At 48.2% G+C, this 25,000-nt stretch overlaps 11 protein-coding genes across 11 annotated transcripts; 6 read left to right on the top strand and 5 right to left on the bottom strand.

Annotated features, from left to right (window-relative positions):
* Positions 1–94: 94 nt before the first annotated feature.
* F5891DRAFT_749024 (uncharacterized protein) lies at positions 95–2,138 on the top strand. The gene is made up of 6 exons (XM_041373091.1): positions 95–248; positions 311–451; positions 514–715; positions 769–982; positions 1,038–1,225; positions 1,283–2,138. Exons 1-6 carry the CDS (start codon positions 185–187, stop codon positions 1,896–1,898), a joined length of 1,425 nt encoding a protein of 474 aa, XP_041230149.1. The 5' UTR covers positions 95–184; the 3' UTR covers positions 1,899–2,138.
* On the bottom strand, positions 2,018–3,674 carry F5891DRAFT_1011760 (S-adenosyl-L-methionine-dependent methyltransferase). The gene is made up of 7 exons (XM_041360686.1): positions 3,354–3,674; positions 3,177–3,300; positions 3,059–3,130; positions 2,977–2,997; positions 2,828–2,912; positions 2,402–2,767; positions 2,018–2,349 (listed from the first exon to the last, which is right to left on the bottom strand). Exons 1-7 carry the CDS (start codon positions 3,658–3,660, stop codon positions 2,194–2,196), a joined length of 1,131 nt encoding a protein of 376 aa, XP_041230148.1. The 5' UTR covers positions 3,661–3,674; the 3' UTR covers positions 2,018–2,193.
* A 1,310-nt stretch (positions 3,675–4,984) lies between these two features.
* F5891DRAFT_748821 (DUF292-domain-containing protein) lies at positions 4,985–6,380 on the bottom strand. The gene is made up of 8 exons (XM_041373089.1): positions 6,217–6,380; positions 6,154–6,164; positions 5,965–6,092; positions 5,797–5,887; positions 5,671–5,747; positions 5,524–5,618; positions 5,329–5,463; positions 4,985–5,276 (listed from the first exon to the last, which is right to left on the bottom strand). Exons 1-8 carry the CDS (start codon positions 6,250–6,252, stop codon positions 5,058–5,060), a joined length of 792 nt encoding a protein of 263 aa, XP_041230147.1. The 5' UTR covers positions 6,253–6,380; the 3' UTR covers positions 4,985–5,057.
* A 478-nt stretch (positions 6,381–6,858) lies between these two features.
* F5891DRAFT_748904 (uncharacterized protein) lies at positions 6,859–8,196 on the top strand. Its single transcript, XM_041373090.1, has 2 exons — positions 6,859–7,448; positions 7,513–8,196. The coding sequence occupies exons 1-2, from the start codon at positions 6,954–6,956 to the stop codon at positions 7,948–7,950; spliced, it is 933 nt and encodes a 310-aa protein (XP_041230146.1). The 5' UTR covers positions 6,859–6,953; the 3' UTR covers positions 7,951–8,196.
* Positions 8,121–9,303, bottom strand: F5891DRAFT_1011738 (GTP-binding protein RAB5). Its single transcript, XM_041360685.1, has 7 exons — positions 9,237–9,303; positions 9,043–9,182; positions 8,931–8,991; positions 8,854–8,881; positions 8,785–8,790; positions 8,459–8,735; positions 8,121–8,405 (listed from the first exon to the last, which is right to left on the bottom strand). Exons 2-7 carry the CDS (start codon positions 9,152–9,154, stop codon positions 8,275–8,277), a joined length of 615 nt encoding a protein of 204 aa, XP_041230145.1. The 5' UTR covers positions 9,155–9,182; positions 9,237–9,303; the 3' UTR covers positions 8,121–8,274.
* A 107-nt stretch (positions 9,304–9,410) lies between these two features.
* Positions 9,411–12,551, top strand: F5891DRAFT_1275532 (uncharacterized protein; the record flags this gene model as incomplete). Its single annotated transcript, XM_041370210.1, has 11 exons — positions 9,411–9,998; positions 10,411–10,568; positions 10,646–10,750; positions 10,801–10,866; positions 10,923–10,988; positions 11,039–11,166; positions 11,217–11,247; positions 11,298–11,407; positions 11,457–11,919; positions 11,969–12,478; positions 12,531–12,551. Exons 1-11 carry the CDS (start codon positions 9,617–9,619, stop codon positions 12,549–12,551), a joined length of 2,040 nt encoding a protein of 679 aa, XP_041230144.1. The 5' UTR covers positions 9,411–9,616.
* A 1,197-nt stretch (positions 12,552–13,748) lies between these two features.
* On the bottom strand, positions 13,749–16,310 carry F5891DRAFT_748383 (smf Mn2+ and Fe2+ transporter). Its single transcript, XM_041373088.1, has 9 exons — positions 15,840–16,310; positions 15,687–15,783; positions 15,594–15,630; positions 15,243–15,529; positions 15,065–15,185; positions 14,639–15,011; positions 14,475–14,587; positions 14,312–14,424; positions 13,749–14,260 (listed from the first exon to the last, which is right to left on the bottom strand). The coding sequence occupies exons 1-9, from the start codon at positions 16,004–16,006 to the stop codon at positions 13,850–13,852; spliced, it is 1,719 nt and encodes a 572-aa protein (XP_041230143.1). The 5' UTR covers positions 16,007–16,310; the 3' UTR covers positions 13,749–13,849.
* Positions 16,311–16,671: 361 nt separating this feature from the next.
* On the bottom strand, positions 16,672–17,747 carry F5891DRAFT_944863 (ribonuclease H-like domain-containing protein; the record flags this gene model as incomplete). Its single annotated transcript, XM_041374589.1, has 5 exons — positions 16,672–17,000; positions 17,048–17,129; positions 17,170–17,242; positions 17,293–17,612; positions 17,673–17,747. The coding sequence occupies 5 exons, from the start codon at positions 17,745–17,747 to the stop codon at positions 16,672–16,674; spliced, it is 879 nt and encodes a 292-aa protein (XP_041230142.1).
* A 2,281-nt stretch (positions 17,748–20,028) lies between these two features.
* Positions 20,029–20,841, top strand: F5891DRAFT_1011713 (uncharacterized protein). The gene has a single exon (XM_041360684.1). It carries the CDS (start codon positions 20,323–20,325, stop codon positions 20,548–20,550), a length of 228 nt encoding a protein of 75 aa, XP_041230141.1. The 5' UTR covers positions 20,029–20,322; the 3' UTR covers positions 20,551–20,841.
* Positions 20,842–20,882: 41 nt separating this feature from the next.
* On the top strand, positions 20,883–22,783 carry F5891DRAFT_748275 (uncharacterized protein). Its single transcript, XM_041373085.1, has 3 exons — positions 20,883–21,653; positions 21,704–22,292; positions 22,344–22,783. Exons 1-3 carry the CDS (start codon positions 21,010–21,012, stop codon positions 22,509–22,511), a joined length of 1,401 nt encoding a protein of 466 aa, XP_041230140.1. The 5' UTR covers positions 20,883–21,009; the 3' UTR covers positions 22,512–22,783.
* Positions 22,784–22,809: 26 nt separating this feature from the next.
* On the top strand, positions 22,810–24,284 carry F5891DRAFT_748324 (uncharacterized protein). Its single transcript, XM_041373087.1, has 6 exons — positions 22,810–23,096; positions 23,157–23,306; positions 23,360–23,466; positions 23,518–23,557; positions 23,608–23,878; positions 23,934–24,284. Exons 1-6 carry the CDS (start codon positions 23,055–23,057, stop codon positions 24,116–24,118), a joined length of 795 nt encoding a protein of 264 aa, XP_041230139.1. The 5' UTR covers positions 22,810–23,054; the 3' UTR covers positions 24,119–24,284.
* The last annotated feature ends 716 nt before the right edge of the window (positions 24,285–25,000 follow it).

Genomic DNA, 25,000 nt, shown 5'->3' with positions numbered 1-25,000 from the left:
ACATGATGAAGGCACTGATGGGCCATATTCGATAATGTCACACCGGCATCAAAAATAGCACTACAGGCGCTTGTATGTGTTGGCCCAAATCAATTCCCAACACCTATCAAGCAAAAAGTGCCACATCGACAAACGCGGTAGCCTTTAAGTGCTGGCCAGTGGCCACTGTATTACGCGACTTTCAATGGCAACCTCATGGAATATAACTCTGAATGATACGAGCCCAGTATTTACGTATTATCCTTACTGTGGGTTGTTTCACCGCGTTTCATTTCAATATTGATTCAAGTTGACTTGACTTGATTTACAGATGATGGTTTTGGAACGGGAAATGGCTGGCAAATTTGGTACTCGGAGACTGGATATAATACGGCATTCGCGAATCCAGGAGTCGGAATTTCAGCACATATCACCTCGCTGCCAGGTGCTAATGTTACCTTGTCATTTTATGGTACGTTGAACCATTGTATGAATTCCCCCTTTGCGATCCTGAATTGGTTACGGCCGATAAAGGCACAGGGATAGAACTCCATGGAGCAGCAAATTGCACATTCGATGTCACGGTAGACGGAATTTTCTCCTCATCCCTCAGCTCCTCCAGTGATGTCCTGTACTCTTCGCAAACGCTGTCGGAAGGAACGCACACGTTCACTCTAACTGCCCACCCAACTTCAGGACAGCAACTTGCATTTGAAAATGCTGTAATCTATATTGAGTACGTCAATAGTCAACGCAATCCGTTTCGGGAGCGCCTGAACTTTCTATCAGACAAGCAATCCCCCAAATGGCATCATATGGTAATACGAACACCACGTTCCTCGACTATACCGGGAACTGGTCTGTCAGCACAGATACACATGTCCCTGGAAGCTTCTTCCATTTTACGGAAACCACGGGTTCAAGTGTGTCTACTACATTCGGAGGGTCATCCGCAGTGGTCCTACAAGGTATTGTAAATTGGGGAAATTGGCAATATACAGTGGTGCGCAATGCACGTCTCATTCTAAAGCCAGGGAGCTTACTTGTGAATTTATCAGTCTCTAAATGGTACCCAATCCGTACTCAACGCAAGCAGCTTCTGGTTCATTCCGGATACTACCTTGTTCTATGAAGGGGGTCTAGATCCAACACAAAATTATGTTTTAAATATTGCCGATACGAGTGAAGATGGCAACAAGCTTGCAATAAACTCCGTGAAACTCTACCAGCCCCAGCCGACCACACTGTAAGTCCACCGATCAGAAAGTTTAAGATCCGGAACTGAAGCGGCTTCCTCGATAAGGTCATCGTCATCGAAGCCTTCAAATACAGGCGAGATATTTGGCGCCATCGTAGGAGTGGTCGTCTTGCTTGCCTTAGTCGTCGGTTTCCTCTTCTGGCGACGTTCACAACGCCTTAAAACAGCAATTTTGAGACGAAATTCCAACTTACTAGCAAACGAAATTCTTCCTAGGGCTCCTGCTGCGCAGTTCCCCGCACTCGCCACGCCATACACTATTTCCAGCGCCACCGCCAATATTCGCCCGGAAAAATTCCCATTGATACCAATCGGCAGAAGCATTGGTGTCAATGATTCACTGCGTGAAAGGGCACTCGCACGTGGTCCTGGGTCTGTCACAAGTTCTTCAAGCCCATACAGCGAAGCCAGCAACGAATCGAGTGGTTCTCTGTCTTCTAGTGCGCGTAGTCGGCAGCGTCCTTTGCCAACTCCACCGGTCGGCGTTTCTTCTCCTGCACTTTCTGCGCGAGAGGTGTACCATTCTCTGAGGCCATCAAGGCTGGAGTCGTCTGTACAGATACCAGACTCAGAAGTGGATAGAATACTGGAAATTATAGCTTCGCGTATAGACATGCCCGAAAGAATCCTTTCTTCTCCTCCACCCCAGTACCGAAGTTGACTCGGTTAGTCTTATTGTTCACATATGCAGGGGCACGAATACATCCACACACATACCCTTTTTTTGTTTCAAGACGCTTAGATTAAGACTGGTCTGTGACCATCTACGTCAAATATATCTTGTGTCGTGATGCCATGAAGAAAGCGTGGTTATTGCAGGTATCGAACGGTAATGAGAATGGAGAAAGAGAGAAATATCCCATGATACAGTATTCTAGTGTGACGCCCACGCGAGTCCAAATATGCCAAAGTGGTAAGTAGAACAGATGAATAAATAGGACCAAGATGCACCAGAATCAAGGTTTCTTACGGGCATAGACGTTTTGTATACACACGTAAACAGGAGTGATTGCTTCGTCCAATTCCGCCACTGCATTATTTTCCAGTTGATCCACAAATTCTTCTGATAACCCATTGCCGAGGAGCAAAGGGCGACCGGATCTCATGAATGCCTGCAAGCGCAATTAATATATAGAGGCTTTACGTCATATTCGGTTGACCTACTTTGACGTCATCTCGCATAGTCGTCCCGATACCATTCCACCAGACACTATTAGGGTCATTGCCCTTTAGCCACGGGGACAATGGTATCCAGAATTCGCGGTACACGACATTCTCGAATGCCGGGTGCTCGCATACCCATCGGTGCATGTGCAAGGAAGCGTCTGCATCACCGCCCCGTTGACGAACGGCTCTGTTCGCATAAGACATCCATAGAGGTGTCCACGGCGGTTGAAAGGTGCCTGCTGGGGGACAAATAGAAGTTTTCTCAATGCCAGTAAAGTGGAATGGAAATTCAGTGATGTCTATTAGACCGCCTGGTCGGAGGACATGAGCGATATGGTTAATGAGCCCCTGGTAATCCCGAATCTGGCACAGGGAGGTAACGTCAGTACTTTAAAAAAAAATACCCGGATTGAATATACTGACACCGGAAGAAATTAATTGAGTATGGACGACGTTGAAATCGCCATAAAAGTGCTCCAGGCCGAGATTAATGTCGTCAACTTCACTTCTAAATCAAGCAAGGGATCTAGCTAAGAAAGGTAGCGCCGAGTAATCGCAGCTATCTTTCTCACCTGCAATTTGGGGGCATGGATCTGCCAAGGAGTAGCTCGCTCAGGAAAGGTTAAATGAACAGGGGTTAACACAAGCACATACGTTGACTGCATGGGAACGAGATCCACAGCTACCGCAGTTGCATTTGGGAATTCTCTCGCAATGTCCATTATCCTGCACATGTGAGCATAGTTAAAAGTTTCGAAAAGAAGAATCTCACCAGCTGCCACTGCCACAGCCTAGGTCAAGGACGGCTTTAACCTCGAACTCATCCTCTGCCATGATTTCGGGCATGGGTGGTGGAAATTTACCAATGGCTTTGCAAAACATGTCATGCTGTCTATCTGTGCTGAATGTTAGACCACAGGGGGACGAAAAGGGGTCACTTTAACCACACCCAAACGGTCAAGTTCTTCATCGTCGGCTGGTAAGCGGTAGACTTCTGAATAATTGTTCAGGCCTCGTCCGTATTCTTGTCTGTACGCTTGGGCTCGTAAAGAACTTGTTGCGGAGAATACTGAGGGAGCTGGGGATTGAGAACGCATAGAGACGTCTATGGATGTTTTTGAGCTTGCGACGCTAAACGCGTCAAGAGACATGTCTGTATATTTGTCAGACTCGGAGTCGACGTCACTGTCAGCGTCCTCAGAACTCATTGCATGGGGGAAAGGGTGATAAGACTGGGACATGGTGAGGATAGACATGGATGAAACGGTCACAGATGAAGAAATATTTATAATAGGTATGGTGGAAAGATGTCATTATAAATTCAGTCTTGATTCAGTCAAACATAAACTTCCCGGCGGAGACATGATAATTGCTCCGCACTCTGATCCAACCTCCAGCCGCTGCAATCGCGTGAACGGATTTGAACCCCTTCCACGTGCCCGAGGACTGTCCGGCGACTACCGGACTTCCATTTTTCCCGTCTTATCCGACTCAGCCCGAACAATCACCTTTACTAGTACTTCTCTTTCATCACTGACTTCTCAGTTTGACATCGTTTCAAGCCTAGACACACGTTTGTAAAAATCATTTTCTTTAGCACTTGTTGAAAAGTTTTACGCTTTAACGTTTGTGAACCAATCAAGGTCTAGAGGCCCCTAATTTGTCCCCGTGCTCTGAGTTGATTCGGCGGATCACTAGCGCAGTCACAATAATTTTGTAGTCGCTCATTTTTTTGGAAACCGAATCTGACATGCAACTACGACTGTGCGGCCGATCGCATTAATATTGTTGGCGCTGGACAGCGTCCACGCCGGCGGTCCGTTTATATGGTAGGTCTAGAGTTTATGATTCTGACTCAATGTTCCGCCGCCGAGTTGCAATGCTGACCGTTGGGGCCAAAATGTGCAAATGCAATGGTCCGAAAGGTCCGCTTGAATAAAATATGCATTCTCGCGTCTATACCGTCTGTGGCGAGTTGGACATGCTCGACTGGGAAATCAGAGCTCCACAATCTTGCGTGCAGTCAAATTGTAAGTCCACCGACTCGGACTAGTGCATAAAGTCGAGTACGTTCGTTTCAGTTTTCCTTGAAGCTCGAATTTCGATGTAGTGTTGTGGTCTTCAAAATCTGCAAATTGGCGTGAGATCCCCCCCCACCCCAAATATTAATACGAGTACATATAATAAATTAAGCCTGGCCTCGCAGTTGATATCAAAATTTCTAACTGTTACTGGCAATCAGGACTGGCCATCAGTATTTCAAATTTCAATCAGTACGATGTCATGATGACTAGATACCGTGACGACTCGCCAATACACATGAAGCCTGGCTCAACCTGATTGCAAGTTTATAATAGTCACTCAGTGGGCGCATCCGATCAGACAAGTTGTTGTAATCCTTAAGGTGTTACAAAATTTTCTACCCTTCCTTGGGATCCGGCGGACATAAACAACGACACAAGGTTGGCGCCTCTAGTACAATCAATTCGCGCACCTGACTTGGCATAATTAAGCTGATACGTACAGCCCGGGGGTAATAGAAATCTCCGGAAATCACTGTGATCACATAGCTTCATAAGACGGAGAATCACTGAGGGTTCGGATATACACAAAAGCAGATAAGCCGCATCAGAGGAGTGTACACTACACCTAGTCAACGCTTCTTTAATTCCTCAAAGCGTCGTGCCAGAACGGCGAACTCATCCTCAGCTTCCTCTTTCGAGAACTCCGTTTGGTTGGATTTTCCTCCGGCTGATACCTCCGGTTTCTCGGTTTCGTCTTCAGTCAGAAGAATATCCGGCAACTTATTAGAAATTTCCTGGGAGTACAACGGAAGCGACTCCAGTGTGTCGCTGCCTGTTGCGCCATCCTTCTGAAGAGGACTGTATGAGATCACATCCCAATTTTAAACCGAATCAACGAACCGGGTTGCTCCCTTGTGCCGCAGCAGTGATTGATGAAGGAGAAGCCCACTTGACACTGTACGCTTTGGCGATCTCGCCGAGATACCCGTCAACCAACTCTTCCGAGGGTGTTTCTATGACGAGTTTCCTCATTATCTGGTACAACAGAAGAAATCGTAAGACCTGGTTTAAAATAGCCGCGGGCAACATACTTACACGTTCACTCACACAGCCACTTCGATTTTCCATCGCAGCTACGGAGAAGTCGCGCCCATACTTGTGCATCAGCATGTCGCGCAGGATCAGTAATTCTGGGGCGGAACACCAGTGAGCAGTATGATTTATGTCACAGTGTTGATTCACCTTTCACTTCCGTTCTCGGAGCTGCGTGTATGATGCTACATACACCTTCGCTGATTCCGGGATCAGGGTCTCGAGTACTGCCGGTGGATGAATCAATTTCGGAAACAAATCAATAGAGCTCCATACTTTTGGTCAAGAAGGCCGAAGCGGGCGATGAGCAACTCGCAGTAAAGTTCAAGAAGCTCGTATAACTCAAGGTTCACATCTTCGTTGATGACTGGCGTCGCACGTCGCATGCACGAACATACCAAATAATTGAACAACCGATGTCCTAGCTAGGGGGAGGAAACCTACCAGCTTCTACTTTGACTCGTGCGCTCTCCGTTTTGCCCTTCTCCAGGAGAAGGGCTATGTCCCTGCGAGAGCCTTTAGCGTGTGCCTCATTCTTCTGCTGCGCTATGCGAAGCCGTTGAACGGAGAGTCTAAAGCATGCAAGAACTTATTAAGCAACGGTAGCGGGAGATCATTGCGATAACGGTATACCGAAGTTGCACCTGTGCAGGCGAAGTTCAGAAAACGTGTCATGATTATTTACAAGTTCTGCACCTTCGCCTTAGCCGTATTCCACGTTGACGGAGGCATTGTGGATTGTAGGACGACACAGCACACGATCCTTCTCCCCTTACACGGCGAACCTATATTTGGCTAGGCAACGAGGCCTGATACAAGACCAAACAGAAACGGGTCAAGTGATTGCAGTAGTTGCAACTATGCCTGAAATATATACTGACCTAAAGCTATCATTAGGCCCGATGGATACAGGTAGCTGCTCAACGAGGATGTCGATTATCTCTCAGCTCAGTCTGACGCCCATTTGCGCTCGTGCCCCGGAGCGTATTCAATGTCCATTATTAATTGGCTCAGAAATCTCGAGGTCACTCCAATTGCGATCATGACGGACAACAGCCAACCACATGGTTACTTTCCATACACGTCCCAAGTTACTACTGTGACGATCTGACGGTTGTCTCGGCGATGTGACCCTAGGTTCGCATGCGCAGGTATCGATCATTGGGTCAAAAGTGCAACCTGGTATCCTCAAATAACTACAGCTGCAGTTTCAGCGCCCGTGTCACCTGTAAGTAGTGGGAATCCATGTCATGATGGTTGCAGTTGATCGTATCCCTTATCCTTCTGAAAATCTCGTCATTCGCGCAGGGTACCTCTTTCCTTAATGATAATTGTGGCTTTCCATTGTCAAACTTGGGCCACTCATACATAGAAAGACTCACACCCCATGATCTAGGGTCTTCTTCTTTTCGAAACCCGCAGCACCTGCTACGATGCTGGCCTCGTTTTCGTCACCACAACGGCAGCCCCTCCGAGTGTTGATAGACTCCTCACTTCATCTGGCTCATTATTCGACCTCCCCTGATTCTCCTTCTCCTTTATCCGAATACAGTTTAACGACATCGGGTCTGACGCCAAGTACAGGCGACCCCGAGTGGTTCATCTGCAACGTGATATGTATGTTTGACTTCGAGTCAGACGATCCAGATCATCTCTCGTTCACCCGCAATGAAATTCTCGCCGTTGTGAAGATGGAGGAATCGGGATGGTGGGCTGCTATGCGTCCTGAGGGGGACCGTCTCGGGTGGATTCCAAGCTCTTTCGTAGAGCGTCTCACAGAAACAGCCGTAGAAGAGCCATATCAGGAAGATGTCCACCCCTGGATCCATAACCCTGAAGAATGCAATGCGAGAAATTCCGAATCAGTCTCTGATTCGGAATGCATACAACTCGGGGACATATTGAGTTCTGTGTCAGATGTGACAAAGGTGAGCTGGCGAACATTCTGTGGTGGATATATCCACAATAGACCATGGCTAATACTCAATTTAGTCTTTGTTGCTACCCAGTAACCAGTTGCGTCATGAGGATTTAGGAAGGAGCAACCAAATCTATGACTCTTTCTTCAGCTTGCCCGATTATGAACCGCCACCACACGATTTAACCCGTTCCTCCTCTTCTCCTGTGCGCAGCATGCTCCAGCCCTCGGTCACTCCACCCAGTCCAGTGCTCGAAGTTTCTCCCAAACCACCCGGAAAACTCGACGACCTACAATTGTCATGCTTCAGCATCGATTCAGGGCGCTCTCTTCCATTATCGCCTTATCCCCGCCGCCCCCGCCGTTTAGCGGTGCTCGTCAATGACCACGAATCATTGTCATGCCTTTCCGCTATGATCGACGGGGAACATTCGCCTGATTTCCATTCTTTTGACAGTCCACATGTGAAAGAGACGTTTGACGTATTCAACAGGAGGTGCACGGGAAGTTGAATATCTATGATACCCAGATGCTTACCTTCCCTATCACTGTTGTATTCAGGGCCAGGTCCTTGAGTTGCTTGTATTTTTCGTCTAGACCATACGTGTAGCATATCATATTTTCCGCATAGAGCATTCATCGAGACTGGCTTATACAGAATCATCATACCAAGCTGATCATGTCCCCGACTTCTGGCTTGATGTCGGCGGCGATGAATATGTATCCTGGGAGGTTCAGCATTGAAGTAGGTTATGATTACGGCTAGTAAGGGCGGGAACAGACTAAGTCAGATGAATGGGAATTCCATACGGCATGTGTGGCATTGTACATAGAATCTAGCAATTGCAAGCTTCACTACCGTGAGCTGTTGACTGCCTGTTGAGGTCTACACTCTGCCGCGTAGCGCCAGGTGCTGCAACGCGAGCACCACGGGCTGAGGGCGGTGCAGTTAACGGAAGCTTCTTGGCTGTGCGTCAAATCAAGTTAGAGCGCAGCGGTCCCATTAAAGACCGAACGCACCAATTGCATTGAAGATGGCGTTTACACCCTCTCCTGTCTTTGCGCTCGTCTCGCTCCACAGAAGACCTTCTTCATCGGCGTATTTACTCGCTTCCTCCTCCGTAACTTGTCTGCGTGCGGAGAGATCCAATTTGTTGCCGCACAGAGCTATTACTATCGATGGGTCCGCTTGGCGTTGCAGTTCACGAATCCATGTCTTCGCCTTCTCCAAAGAAGCCGCTTGGGTGATGTCATACACGACAACTGCACAATTTGCGTTGCGATAGTACATTGGCGCCTAGGATCTTCTAAATCAGACGTAACTCCACGAAGAGGATAAAACATACAAGAGACTAGAAGGCACGCCGTATCGTTAATTCGCGTGATACGTTATATATGCAAATTTAGGAACTTACTTTGTATCGCTCTTGACCCGCTGTATCCCTGAACTATATTTGAGTTTGCGTAGATACCAGAAATTTACACGACTCACCATATTTCAAACTTAACAATCGTCTGGTCCTCCAAGGTAATTGTTTGTGTCAAGAACGCGGCTGTGTGGCCAGGAGTTCAGTGGAAGAAAATGGATTTTGAATGGTACATACCACCAATCGTACTTTCCCGGTAATCGTCAAACTGATCTTTCACAAACCTCAGGACCAAGCTGTCGCGAGTGAGCTGGAGACTTGCGCACGAGATAATAACGACGCTCCGCATTACCTAGATTTCCCGACGGCCGACTCGCCTTGAGAAGTATTATGAGCTCAGTTTTGATAGATTTTAAACTGCATTTATTTACCTAGAAGAACGAGCTTGAACTGAAACTGCTTCGACATCGTGGAGGGGTAACACAGAGTAAGTAGCACAAGCGACTTTGACCGCGAGCAACGTCGATGATCCGCATTTGGAAGATTCGATTACGTGTATTTTCTCACCCATAGCGGAAATTTTTGTTAGACGTTGACAACGGCTTCGACCCGAACCACCATCATCATCATCAGACAGCTCCTCTGTTGGTTTTCGCTTTCCGCGTATTCCTCTTGAGTTGAGACAATACTTTCAGAAGTTTATTCAGAGTTATCCTTCAGTTTTTTCTCTATCTTCCCGTACACGTGTTCCACCGGATCTTTAAGCATTCACATATCAGCTCGCTTTACCCTCCACCCTCAGTAAAAGAAAATGAACCGTCATCATCCTTACGGAGGAGTTTACGAAAATCCTGCCAACAGAAGGGGGGGCCCACCAGGGCCTGGGCCGGATAGATCTTACCATCACAGAGGTGGGGCATCTCGTGGAAGAGGATTTGGCCGTGGCCGAGGCGGCCAAGGTGGCCAAGGTGCACCGGGTGGTCACTTTGGCAATTACGATGGCGGTGTCTCCAACACTTATGATCAAGGGCCGCCTCAAGGCGATATGGGCCTCTACAATAATTACGACTCTGGCTCGCAAGACCCCTTCTACCAGAATGGCAGTGGTAATTATGGTAGTGGAATGCCCTCCACTCAGTTCAATACCCAAACCCAGTCAGATGGTTATGCCCAGGGTTATGGTAATTATGAAGGTGCGCTTGAAGCTAAGACTGAAAATGAGCCAATATAGGCAGAACTTTGGCGGCGCAGCTTCGCATGGGATGCAAATTATAGCGACAAAAAAAATTGACAGGCTTATATTGCCAACGGCGAAACCTCTCATGGAGGCATCTCAGACATTAAGACGCACTCGCGAGCTTAAGCTATTTTTTTAGCGAGAGCAGTGAAGTCGGAAGAAAAACTGCAGATGATGGAATCTGAGATCTCCCAGGGAACCTGCCGTCCGAATTTCACGATTGGGAGCTCAAATGTTTCGGCTGAGTTGGAGTTATCTCCGCCTCTCCTAATTTGCTGCGCTACGTCTATTTGTTCTGCCTTACCCTCAGCTTGATTTTCTGGCACGTTGCAAGGTCTTGATCTCACTGGTATTTGATTCTTTGTCAGACGGATCCGACGCCAATTATGACGAAGGTGGATTTGGTATGCGACCTCAGAGGCGAACTGTCCGTCGAGAACGGGATGACAAAGTCCACGATTCAATAATTGAAGAGCGAATCCAACGCGAACGTCCCTGTCGTACTTTGTTTATACGCAACATTAAGGCGAGTCAATGAGTTTGGAGGCAGCTCCACGTGTTCTGGTACGAATTTGGTTTGCTAATATTGAGCTACTTTTGTAGTATGAGACGAACAGTGAGGACGTCCGTCGTTCATTCGAAGAGCATGGAGATATCAAAACCTTTTTCGATCTCATTGCAACGCGGGGAATGGTTTTCGTGACCTTCGTAAGTTTTAAATGGAACCCCCCTCCACCATCACTAAGGCTTCGGTTCAGTACGATATTCGCGCAGCTGAGCGCGCCAGAGATCGTCTGCAGGGTTCTGAGATAAGTGGAAGACCCGTAAGCTTTCATGCACCTCACTGCGATGATCATCAATGGAATTATCGTCCCTTCAGATCGATGTTCATTATTCTCTTCCACGCGATGACCAAAAGCAAGGTGGCGATCGTGACAAGAATCAGGTTGGTAGCAATCTCGCTCATTTCTCAAATGACGACTGAATTTTGTTCAGCAATTTCAGGGTAATCTAATCGTCACACTCAAGGACTCTGTCCAGACTATCGACGATAATGAGGTCAGACGTAAATTTCAACAGTTCGGAGACGTTAAGTCGGTCACGCCTGTCGGCGATCGCGCTGAGTATGTTGGATCTTTCTCCAATCGCCTAGTTTACTGACCAGCCTATGCAGTCAGCGTTATGTTGAATTCTATGATATCAGGGTCAGTTTTGATGTATGATGGTATTATGTAATAATATTCACCGCTCTCAGGCTTGCGACGAGGCGTTCGATCGTCTCCGACACCAAGGGTTGCAAGACGGAACCATGGACATCACGTATGCATGGGAGGAGTCTGAGATTTCTGGTCCTCCTACTCAGCGGTATGTGATATCGCATGCTTTTCATCTTTGTGCTTACATGCTATGCCAGCCGCGAGCAAAAATTTGACGGTGGGCGAGACTGGGATGATGGTGGGCGCGGATTTCGAGGTCGCGGTCGTGGTCGCGGTCGCGGTGGCGGTGGCCGAGGCCGTGGCTCATTTGAGGATTGGGACCGGCGTGATGACTTTGGCAGGGATCGTGATCGCGGGCGCTTTGAAGAAGATTACAGGGGTGGTGGGCGTGGTGGTGGCGGTGGCGGCCGGGGTGGCTATGGAGACAGATTTGATTCCCGCGGTCCTTTCTCGAGCGGGCTTGGCTCGGGTTCTGGTTCGTATAACGAGCCGGCGAACGTCGTTACGTATAACCAGCCCCCACCAGCAATATCTCAGTACAACCAGCCCCCGCCGGCAGTCACTCAGTATAATCAAACCCCGCCAGCAGCCCCTCAGTATAACCAGCCTCCGCCAGTGGCCACTCAGTACCATCAACCCCCGCCATCAGCCAATCAAACTGTACGTATCTGTTTCTTACAAGTATCCCACATTGCTGATAGTTCATTAGGGCACAGGAGATCGATTGGAGCAGGCTCGCAAAGTTCAGCAACTGCTTGCAGCACTGAAACAGCCTCAGAATGGCACGGCGCCGCCTCCCACGATGCAACAGGGACCGCCAGCACCAGCACCTCCCCCAAGCTCACTTGGAATGCCCCCTCCACCCCCACACCAAAACTCATACTATGCACCACCCCCCATTCAGCAACCCGCAGCGCCTTATCCTCCTCCGCCTGGCCCCAGTGCTAACCCATATGCTCAGATGCCTTCTCAGACACCCACTCCTCAGCCAGGGCAGGTGCACACTGGAATTCCTAGTTTACCTCCAAATATCCTTGCATTATTACAACAGTCGCAGGGTCAGCAGGGTCAGGGCACTGCCCCCCAACAAATGCAATCTCAATATGGAATGCCTCCTCCGCCACCTCAGTCAATGATGTCCCCACCTCCCATGTCTAGCATGCCACCTGGTGCCCCCCAGCCAGGAACTCCGAATTACCAACAACTAATGGCCATACTTGTGAGTCCGTAAGATTCCTAATGTGTACTTATATTAACTACTTGTGATCAAGGCTTCGCAGAAAAGGTCCTAAAACTTCAATTTCTTGAACTATTGCTTGTCTGTTCTTGTGCTTATGTTACTGTTTTTCTGCGTCATTTATTTCTTTCAGGTCGATTTTTCCTTGTTGCACTTGTCGTAAGATGCCGTATAGATACGTGTTATGTTGTGTACATGCAGATTATCATTCCTCAGTGCTCAGCGGTGCCGACGGCGAACGCGTCGCATATGCCTACGTATTTGATCTATGATGTCCCTGGTTCCTGGGTATGACACTCTAAAGTAGTGCATCCAAGTGCAAACTCAGCGTTACTCCTCAATTGCTGGGTAAATTCAGACATTAGTATGTCAAAAGGCTCGTACTGATGTCCTGAATACAGGTCCGGGTCCCCCGAATGTCACTTATGCTGGGATTGCGATTTCCCGTTACGCATAACGAGTACGGCCTCACAGTTTTACGCCGCCATGGATCACAGTGTTGTTTGCAACCCACTCGTTTTCAGAGCCTCGTCCATGCAATAACATTCTAATCACCGTCTTCAATGGACAATGACGAAATAGCTCCGTTACAACCACAAGATGGCCAACCCGGTGAGTAGAAAGTAGTTACGAATAGGACTGAGAGTTGCCAATTTAAATGACCCCCTGATAGTGCTCAGACACGCTCTACTTCAGCTGCTGCCCGTGCAGTTACATTCACTTGCGCTCCCGGAACGTGACGAGTTACTTCTCGAAAGACTGCTGTATCATGAGGACGCCAACCTGATGAAGCCAACAAAGTCAATACTTGTGGCATAGACAAACACATCCCGCCACCTGCCGCAGTGTGGGAAGTTACATAATTTGATGGATAGTATTTATCGAAGTTTACTCAATTGTACCTAGCTCAGATCAACAAAGTACCCGAACTCCTTGAGCTCATTTCGATGTTTGCATCATTGCAAGATTCTTAGAACATCCCCACGGAAATGGTGCACAGAGGACGGTGCTGGACGATAAGCAAGAGAGGCCGAGGGTGCGTTTAAACATGGAGAGACAGGAGATAAAAGAAATCGGAAGACGGATGACAGAAGGTAATGAAACAAAAAGACAACGGAGAGACTCAAAACCAAGGAAGGTACTAGGAACATGCAAATAGGAATCGAGGCACAACAGGTGTAGGATAAAATACGCACAAACCCATAGGATGAACCTATGTTTAATTGTTAAGTCGTAGGGAAGTATACATGACTGCTGATGTGCAGCACACACATGGGGATGAAAGTTTTGAGGTGTACAGCTAGATAGGTACAGAGGCACATGTCTCGTCACGCACACGGTTTGTGACTGAGCTCAGCTATCTTGCCCCATGCCTAGAGTTACAAGCACGTAGACATTAGCTACCACAATCACTAACCATATCAACCACCCAACCGACATCATGAGCTTCCCGCTGCTGAAGTCCACGAAGTCCTCGGTCTGAATTATCTCCGGGTCACTATCCAAGGATGTGAGAGCAGGCAAGAAGGAAGTTTCCGCAGGAGGACCGATGTCCGTATGTTCTGGAGCCGTTTTGTGTACTCGCATGATGCGCGACGATGAGGTGAGGTATATCAGCGGGAATATGATGAATGGGAGGATTATCGACAAGATGACTTGACTTATAACAAGCAAGGAGTTGACGCCGTTTGGTCCCACGACGATGGCAACAATCATAGAAGGTATCAGTCCTAGCATACGCGTTAGAAGGCGGCGTACAACAGGCTGTCGTATCAGTGAGTGATGATTCTCGTCATAACAAAGGATAGAGCTGACCGAGACTTTCCAGTTCAGGAATCCTTCTGAAACGCTTTGCCCTGCTACAGTGGCGACAAGAGAAGCACTTTGGCCCGATGCAAGTAAAGCGAGCGCAAAGAGTAACGCGGCAGCTATTTCCAGGGATTTGTGAAGCTTACAGGACCCGAAGGATGTGACATACCTTGGCCAATCGTGTTGTTTATCAGAGTGTGGGCATCGAATAAGCTAGCTGGAGATTCAGATCCACGTGCTCCTGATCCGTAATAGAAGACTGCACTGGCGAGGATTAGTATACTGTAAAGTAGTTGTTAGCCACAATGGTAGCAAGCAATGTTAGAGGCTCACAGGGCATTGATTATGACGGCGAAGCCTAGCAGACTGGATACCACATCGACCATGGCGTGGTACAGATGGGAACGTACAAACTCTAAGGGATTATTCTCTCTATGTTTATGAGACTTTGGACGGGCATTCAACGCCTCTAACTCGGCGCGAGATACTACAAACCACGACCGGAGTTGTCGCCAGATTGCTTGTCCTAAGTGTTGTAGTAAGCGCTCGCGCCTTGGTGCGACCTCTATTGGCTCTAGTTCTTGCACTTTGTCGGAAAGCGGAGAATCTGGGACAAGCGGATTTTTGCATAGTCTATCTTGGGTTGCTAGATGTGAACCCAAGAATAGACTATGGGGCATGACAGTAGCACCCAGAATCCCAACGGCTACAACGAAGCCATGTCAACTCTTATCCGCACACTTGCATTTTATGACGTACATGTATAGAGAGCGCCGCTAGCAAAAATTGTCTGAGAAGGAACGAATCCATCGAAGGCTTGACCCCAGGCGACATTAATCTTCCCGATAATCACTGCCATGCATATCAGCACAGCAAACACCTAGACTCGTCTCATTAAACCAAACGAGGTATGGTATACACGTGTATGAGGGCTTACAAGCACAGCGATGATCCATTCAAATACTTTCGCTGGCCTAGCATGAAGAGGGTTTCCAAGGCCAAGTACCAATAAGACATCGGCGCCTGTTACCAGAACACCAGCCCAGAGTGGAAGCGCTGGAAAGAGAAGAGAGAGTGCTATTGCGGAGCCAAGGAGCTCAGCAAGATCGGTGCTGACGATGGCTAATTCGGAGAGCACGTAAAGCGGGTAAAGGACTCCCCATCGCCAAAGTTTCTTATGACGTGGTCGATCGTAAAAGAGCATGCGGCAATGGGATGCGAGGTCTGAAAATGACGAGTCAATAAACATGTCTATCTTCCAGGAGAACTGACATGGAGAAGTATTTACCAAGGCCAGTGACCACTCCAAGCCGACAGGCAAGAACCTGTGAAATTTGCGGTAAGTCGCTTGCACGAGCGCTACGTCAAATATCCTACTCACTTGAAGAAATGCAGCGAACAAGCCTGACAAAAGTACAATGAAGAGAAGGCTATACCCGTATTGAGATCCTGCCTGGAGATCGACTCCCCAATTGCCACTTCGATCCAGCTTCAGTGAGATCGTGCCAGTTACCCGATCAGTAGAATGACTTACGGGTCAAAGTATGCAACGGAGCACACGATGCCTACGCCTGTGTGTTTCTGTGCGTGACGAAATACTGTCCATCCTGCATTATGCAGACGATCTATCCAGTTAGTACTAGTCGTGGTCCCGTCCACAGGTGGAAGATCGAGGTTGGTTTGACTCGGAGCAGTCGTCATGAAGGTAGGACAATTGGGAGCATAGACTACGGAGTCGAGTCCTTGGGCACACGGTGCTTGAACGTGCCGCGGTAGTCACGGAAAGTGATGAGAATATAGGAAAGATTTGAGTCACTTTATTAATATTATCATATGTCATTATATAGGGTCACAGCGTGGCAAATTCAAGTCTGGTTCAATGGATTTCAAGAGTTGGCCATTGGCTGTTCAAATGCTTGGGAAGTTTCGTGTACCGTAGCGGTCAAAGCCCTTGATGAATTTATTCATAGCTGTGTAGTGTGTCCCATATGTATATAAACCATGGTTAGGCGCCGATAGAAGTTCATAGAATCCCGTGTCATAAGACAAACTCCGACGTAGCCAAGGCTTGGCCAAGGCTCCCAAGGGTCAGCCTAAATCCGATTCCAAGTCATCCGTTTCAAGAAGGCAACTTGCATAGGCCTGAACACGTCATTACTTGTGAGCGCATCGAAGGCCCTGAAATTGTAATTACTGACGTCTAGTTCTGCTTGGCTGAGCAACCCTGGCTTGTGTGTATGTTCTCTTGGAGGAAGTGCATCATTGGATGTCTGTGGAAGCCTGCTAGAGGAACCGCTAGGTATGACAGCGGCTTGTCGCGACGTAGATGTGTTCGACTTCAATGGGATTGGCTTAGCCACGTCATACTATGCGACCAGCTTGCCAGTTACCTTGACTGGCTCAGGTACCGTCCCTGACGTCCTTGGCTTCTTTTTCAAGTCACGGGTTAGCTGCTCCCAATCCCGTTCCGGCAGCTCTGGTTGTAGAGTACCATCGTTAGCTAATCGGTCGGCGCACTCGTTGCCTTCGATTCCAACGTGACCTCTGACATGCTTGAACACGACTTTTGGTCCTGCCTGTTCCCGGACATATAGCAATGCCGCCAAGTACCTGATCAGCTCGGCGTTCTTGACGGACTGGCCGTTGGCCGTTCGAAAGCCGTTTGCGCTCCACTTTGGAAGCCAGGATCCAAAGCCTGCAATAGGATGAGAGGGATACAACACATAGATCAACATGTCATACATTGTATGGAGTACATTGAGTCTGTTTTTATCATGATAGGACGCTGAGAGAATGGCGCGGTCTCCAATGTCCGAACGATTGCCTGCAAAATCGTTGCGAGTAAGCGAAGTATCTTGTCAAACATGTTGGATATGACTTGCAATGAGCTCCGCCCTATTATTTGTTTGGTCTCCAGGACATCGTTCGGCGATATTTCTGAAGTAACGATGAGTGTCATGTGTCATTGCCCAGATGGTATTTCTCACCTAGGATCGTTCCAACCCCACCACACACCCACACCCGCAACCGAACCAACTTGTCCGTTTCCTTTACATGCACCATCAGAATAAACAACATCATAGCCAGGCTCTTCTTCTTTGAGGTTCGCGACAGCAGCAGCAGAAGGGCGGAATGTCGACGATGTTGACGCCACACTCCGTGGCGGACTTATGGTAGGAGACAATACCGCAGACGAGGACAGTCTTGAAGGAGGGTTGAGATGTGACTCTGTGGTCATAAATGCAAGGGCTTCCGTCTCGGTGGCGAGCTTCTTGTAGACAGCACCATGAAAGTTTTTCACTTGGGTCTCGCATTCTTCCCTTTAGGAAGAAAGCTGAGCACAGGATGAGCATATCGTGCAGTCTACTGACCATGTTGGGTATACACCCGGCGTGCGTCCTTTGCGCACGGCATAATATGCTTTTTTCTGAGCTTTAGGCATACTGTTGGTTGGGGCACTGTTGCAAGACTGGCCCGGGGAGCCAGTAGTATTGAAGGGTCTCGATTTTGTAAGCAGAATGGGTTTTATCGAAGACGGTCCAACTCCGCACACTCTGAATGGAAGGATCTTGGCCAGGATTGGTGAATTGATTGAACCCCAGATTGAACCATTCGACGTTGACTCGTTGATCAGGAAGCCGCGGTGCGCGTTTTCGGTGTTGCACCTAGACTAAGGTTAGGGTTTGGCGCTCCTGACACCATGTTGCTTCAAGCTCCTTAACAGCTGCAACGAACGATAATAATCCGTGTCAAAAATCACACCAAACCCGCAAGCTGCAGGATAAATCTTTTGTGCTGATTCTCGTAGAGTATCATGTGTACATACAGATCTGAACACACGAGCTATTTCGAAAAGACCCATAATTTAATGAACTACCATTATATTACAAGTTGAAGTTGACGCTGAGCTCATACACCTTGTCCCATAACTAAAGTTGCAAGCACATGAACAACATTAGCTACCACGTTAACAAGCTGTATGTATCAGACACCTAGGTGACTCATCATGAGCTGCTGAAATTCACACAGTCCTATATCTGAAGTATCTCCGGGTCACAGTGCACCGCAGGGAAGAAGCTGTCGATTGGGTTAGCATCCTTGCAGCTTTAAAATGGTTTGCGCACTCACACGCAACGACAAGGTGAAGTATATCAACGGGAACAAGATGAATGGGGGGACTATTGATAAGATGACTTGACTCGTGATAAGCAAGAGACTATCACCACTTGGTCCGTAGTGAATGGCGGCGTTGGCTAGGATTAGAATACTTTAGAAGAGTGTTGTCTTCGATGGTAGTGCACTGATTATGACGGTGAGACCTAGAAGACTTCAGACCACATGTTATGGTATGCATGAATCTTGAGATATTATTTCCCCAATGTTCATGAGACCTCGGACGGGCATTAAATTCTTCTTACTGGACCCCCAAGTGCCGTAGACGCTCGTGTACTGATACGATCCCTGCTCTGGACCCTCGGAGAGACAGGGGCCCGTGCAAATGATTTTTTTGGATAGCCTATCTTGGGTTGCGAGATATGGACCCAAGAATAGCCTAAGACATGACAGTAACGCCCAGCGCTCCAATGCGGCTACGATGTCAAAGTCGTGTCAGCATTTATGCGATACAGGTACAAAGCGCAACATTGACAAATAACGAATTCATCGAAGGCTTCACCCAAGACGATATCGAGGTTCGTGATCAATGCAGATGGGCACAGCAAGTACCTAGATTTGCCCCATGAAATACTATGCAGTGCGCAAGCTTACAAATGCAGTGATGATCCATTCTGAGAGCCTTCATTGATCTATCGCGAAAAGGGTTGCTAGGGCAAGTACCAATCAGGCATCAGCTCCAATTATCAGAACACAAGCCTAGAGTGGAAGCACTGGAAAAGAAGATAGAGACCTGCTGCAGATCCGAGGAGCTCACTAGTAAGATCGGTGCTCATGATGGCGACTTCGGAGAGCACGTAAAGTGGGCACAGGACTAGAGTTTCGTATGGCGTTGTCGATATCTGCAGAAATTATGAGTTGATTATCAAGCATGTACGGAGAAGCTGACATAGAGGAATCTGTACCACGACCAGTGACCACACAGAACCGATAGGTAGGAACCTGTGGAAAAATCGCTGTAAGTCCCTCGAGCATCGACGTTGTACATCAATGATATATGAAACGATTGTGCTCAAGTGGACGCAGGCTCGCACGACAACAGAGCCCAGAGTAATGATTCATGAAATAATTCTTACACGTCAAGTCATGTTATGAAGCGGCGTATGCATTCGATGTCCCCCGATAAGATGTGAATTTCTGTCAAGCGCTTCCAGACTCCCACGTTGGTGAAGGAGGAGAACAGGATGGACCTGTAAGCTCCTGTCATCTGACAAAAAACGGATGGGGTTCAAACAGTACTTGAAACCATTCGTTTTGAGATCGGGAAGCGAGGCCGAGCTGGTATGCTCCGTGCCAATCAAGCCTGAGTACTAGTGTGCATGTGGGGGAGTTGGTGCGTCACCGCAGGTCGCCGTGCGTGAGCACCGTGGGTCTATAGCTGTCTGGCATAGATCGCTTTATCCGGGTCATATGAATCATTTCTTTGTGCCGCAATAGGCAGTTGCCCGAATTATTTCCCTCTCATACTGCAACGGGTTTCTTCCGAATGGGGACAATGCCATTGCCTATTTCGGTTGCTACCTTGTATTTTGCGGCAGTCCAGGTATAGGTCTCCTTCTCCTTGAACATCCCTGCTTTGGTATATAATAGCTATGCGTGCGTTCTTACTTGTATCAACACGACCAGTTTGGTCCAATAACCTTATAACGACCTCAAGAAGACCTTCTTCAAAGCAACGATTGTTTAACGCATACGTTCTTGAACAAACCGCCGTTGACATCGATCGAGGGTCTACCATCTGTGCACTGTGACATATTTGCAAAGCAGATCTCTCGCATAACCATCCGCGTCGTCACAGGCAGACCAATCATTTTCCGTGCTATAATATCACAATCACGCACATAATGTCTCGCTATAACAACTACACCACTCCCCCCAGATCACCAACCTTCGGCATCTTCCCCACTGCACCCTCTGCCCCACACGCGTTCTCTGCTATGCAGGGGAACCCGCGTGACTCACATAACATGTACTCGGCCCTGGGCTCATCCATGGGCTTCCAATCCAGTAGCCAACCCAGGCAGAGCAATGGCGGGAGCTCGAACCCGCTGATGAAGTTCTACAGAAAGTGATACTTTCTCATCGTCATGATTGTCAACTGTATACATCTCGAAGGGTCACATGTACCCAAAACCATTGTATCGATAGCATTGGAGCAAGACGGTTATTGTTTTATGGGCAAGGAGATGAGGGACGGAGCGCGCAAAAATAGGTACTTGCAGTGCAGGATCACCCACTTCGTTCAATTATAACACTTATTTCTCCTTGGAATCCTTGTATCACCTCGTACGTACGCATAGAACGCACATATTGTATCTCTATTGTTTCATCCTGCATGCTATGAATTTATCCCTCCCCTATCATTCTAAAGTTGAGACAATAATGCAACGATCGTCGACTGCCGGCGATTCAGATTCAAAAGCGGCATTTTAAACAACGGACCGGCAAACGCCGCTAGTCAACGCAGAGCAGATCACAATTTCACCCCAACTTCAAAATAGTCTTCACTTCTAGAGACAGCGACCTCCATCATGGCACCCTCGAGAGCACCAATATCACAAGAAAGTAATGTCAACAACGTATACGCGCTCTCATTACTTTCAGAGTACACTCACACTCTTGACTCCCTCCCACTCGACCTCTCTCGTAACTTTGCAGACCTCCGTGAACTCGACGCAGTGTTGTCGTCCTCTATGACATCTATCACCGCAAAGATACAAAACTTGACACAGATGATCGAAGATGGCACAGTGGCAAAGCAGGACCGTCTTTTCCTACTCACAGATATAGCAGAGGAAGCTACCCGTTTGAAACTGGGCGGCGAAGACAAGATTCGTGTGGCTTGTCAAGCCGCTGACAACCTCAAAAGCCACACTTCACATATGAGAACACTCCTTACTCTCTTACCTTCATTCGATGTGTCCGCATTGAACCGCAAGACATCTTACCCCCATGTTGCTGTTCGGTCATACATGCCCACCATCGATAACTCGCGTCGCAGAAGAGGCAATTATGGATCGATCATGAATACTGCAAATCATGAAGCCAGCCCTTCCAAACGAAAACGAGCAACGAGAGAAGATGACGTAGATGTCGGAGGCGGCAAGTCGCCGCGCAAGGAGAGGACTGGGGATGGCATTGCCCAGCGATCTCGAAATGGTGTTCGTTCACGAAAGTAAGTCATTTTTCGGTATATGAATTCGTCGTGTTTAGATGTCGCTTTAGGCAAGAACGTGCTGTCTCTCCCACAGAATCCGTTCTTTCTGTCATCTCGCACACTGTAGCACCAGTATCTCAAACCTATACAGGGAACTCAAGAGCTGGTGGTTCATCGAGTCGCGCTACCAATCCCTCCGGTAGACGCTCCAAGCCAAACCCTAACACATATGACGAGCCGCATGTCAATGGATCTGTCAATGGCCGACGTGACATCTGCCCCGCACCACCTTCATCAATCTCTCACCCTTCGTTACCTATACCTTACGGATCGACTGGTCTACACTCTTATGATATGCCTGGTGCTCACACACTTGCCAATGACTGGGGAGTTCCTCCTCTTGGGCAACTTGAAGGTCCAGGCATGCCTGTAGCACGGAACACACACCCCGGTCTATCGATCAGTTCTGCTACCGTCCTAACCCATAGTCTCCCGCTCGTATCCCCAAGTGAAACTCAAGCTGGTAACGCCGCAGACACGGCTACCGAAGTTGGCGAGGGTGATGGAGAGGGAGATGATAGGACTTATTGCTTCTGCGAGGGCATAAGCTATGGAGAAATGATCGCATGCGACGACGTGAATTGTGAAAGAGAATGGGTGCGTCACATCTCTCTTTGTTTTGACACGGTATATTCATCAACTCTGCAGTTTCATCTTGCATGCATTGGCCTCACGGTGCCTCCAGACGGAACATGGTTCTGCGAAGCTTGCAGGCAGAAGAAAAATGCGAAACGTGGGTCGAGGGCAAACAAGAAGCGTTCGGGCGGCGGAGGCGGCGGCACGCGGTCAGGGGGCAAAGCTGCTAACAACGGATAACGAGTTTTTGGTTTGTTCTTCCACCGGTGCCCACTTCACCCCTGGCTTGGTCATTTATGTTTGCTGTCTATAATTAGCTCCACCATCTTACGCAAATCACAGACTTAAACTTCGAGGCTAGAGGTGCCGGTGATGTCTTTGTCAGGACGTCCCTAGTTGAATGAACTCAGATCAAGTCGCGATTATTAATCATTGGGTATTTCCGACTCCCGAGGGCGTGGCCCCTGACTCAGCTGCTGACAGTGCTGACACACTGACATTAACAAGACAAAGGATTTCATCATTCCGGATGTCTCGCTGTTCAGTTGACGGAGTGCACACGCACACCAGTTCAGGATATAAATTCACCACCAAAAATATTCTATCTCTTCAACTCGCATCGCAATTCTTTGCCGTCATCAATTTAAAACCAACAAAGGGGACCGCCTTTTTCCGGGACTAGCAGACTTCTCATCTGTTCTACCACCACAGCAGAATCTATTTGTTTCTTCCTTCTGGATCTCCGTCGAAACTCTCAGGTCTAACTTAGGGTGTCACTGACAGATGTCATCATACGCCATAACAGGGGCAGCTCGGGGGATTGGCGTGCGTGCAGCTTGATTGGGCCATGATACTACGTTTCTGACGCCTTCTGATTTTGACCAGTTTGAATTTGTCAACCAACTCTCTGCTGATTCGAGGAACACCATTTTCGCCCTTGTACGCAGTGAGGCCACTGCGAGCAAGCTTACGGACCTAGGAAGGCATAATATCCATATTATCCAGGCTGATATCACTGACAACAAGGCTCTGAAGGTGGGTGGGGTATCTGACAACTCTGGTAGGGTCTCGATTGACGCTTTGTCTAGTATGCTGCTGCAGAGATTTCTCGGTCAACAGGCAACTCGCTCGACTACTTGATTAATAACGCTGGCTTCGTAGAGTCTGAGAGAGCTGGTTTGACTCTCGATTCTTAGTATGGTTTTTTTGATTACTTTGTCTTGGAATGGTACTGAGTGCCATTTAGCTCCTCAGAAGAGTCGCTTACCAAGGATCTCCTGGATTCGGTATGCAGCTCTCCGCATGCGAAGACAGTAAAGCTAATGTACCTCTGTAGTTCAACATCAACGTCGTCGGTGTCATTAACACCATCAACATATTCCTTCCGCTACTCAAGAACGGGAAAGCAAAGAAGGTCATCACTATCACTAGCGGATTGGGAGATCTTGATGCGACGATGGTCGCTGAACTCTCCACCTCTGCGCCATACTCCATCTCGAAAGCCGCGGTTAATATGGTGAATGCCAAATATGCCGCTCAATACAAGCCAGAGGGCTTTGTCTTCTTGGCGCTTAGCCCAGGACTTGTGGACACTAGCACCAGGGCCCGTATGTTTTCGCAGTATCCTCTAAGTTACCCGAAGCTGATCACTGCTAATATTAGCCACTGACAAGGAACTGCAAGAGTTTATGGCAATGATTGGGAAATTCAAAAAGCTCTCCCCCGATTTCACGGGGCCGATTACGCCAGAAACATCTGTCCGAATGCAGCTTGAGGTCATCAATTTGATCACCGTCAATGACACGGGCGCATTCATCTCACATAAAGGGAACAAGGAATGGTTGTAAGTTGGGAAATTTGATAGGCTCCAGTTTTGTACTATAAATTATACAAACGATCCGCTCGCCTGCAGACGGCTCAGTCGTGTATATGGTCATCCTCTTGGAATGCTTTACAACATCAATGAAGAGTGAACTACGTTCCCCGGTTCTCTTCAATCGTCCCTGAAAACCACATGCGAATGACGCGCCGATTTCGCACTCTGGACAGCGCTGTGTAGAGTTGACCGTGCGCGAATGCATGTATACGGAGGTTGAGTACAGCACATGGGAGTATGAATCTTTGGACAATTGGTGAACGTCATCGCATGTGCAAGGTCGTGGAAATTGTTTGTGGTTGATGGTCCAACTCGAGCGCATGGGATTAAAAGTGATGCGATGGAGACAGTGCACTTCGCAGTGTCTGTGGTATCTGCACTTCGACAAACCGTTGGTGCAGAGCAGTGACGGATTTCGTAATAACCCCTTCTCCAATGACATATTTCGTTGCACTGCGCATATCGCGTTGTCCTTCAGGTCTAGGCGATGCAGAGGTGTATTCAGAGGTGTGGGGCGCACCAGCTCAGGGCGCTTGATCTGCTTAATACGTTTCAGCTGGAGTAAGATCCTGTTTTTGTTCGAATTAGTGCGCGAACGGGCATGATAACAAACTCACCAGTCTTCCAGCAGTGCTTCGAGAATGATGTCGTCGAATTCGTCGACGAACATGTAGCGTGATGATAGGAAGGCACGTTGGATACACTCATCGGGATCTTCGAGAACGTGAGGAGTCTACTGCGTCGTTGACTCATCTGTTACCTTGTAGATGATGTCGAGTGAACGACGTGCGCCGGACGTGTCGCCTACGATTTCATCAAATGTCAACGCGAATTGGTTCCGGGAGTTTCGCTC

This window comes from Suillus fuscotomentosus (assembly GCF_016647785.1).
Source record: "Suillus fuscotomentosus strain FC203 chromosome Unknown F5891scaffold_9, whole genome shotgun sequence".
NCBI lineage: Eukaryota > Fungi > Basidiomycota > Agaricomycetes > Boletales > Suillaceae > Suillus > Suillus fuscotomentosus.
The sequence above is the reverse complement of the archived record's forward strand: the minus strand, read 5'-3'. Positions and strand labels throughout refer to the sequence as shown.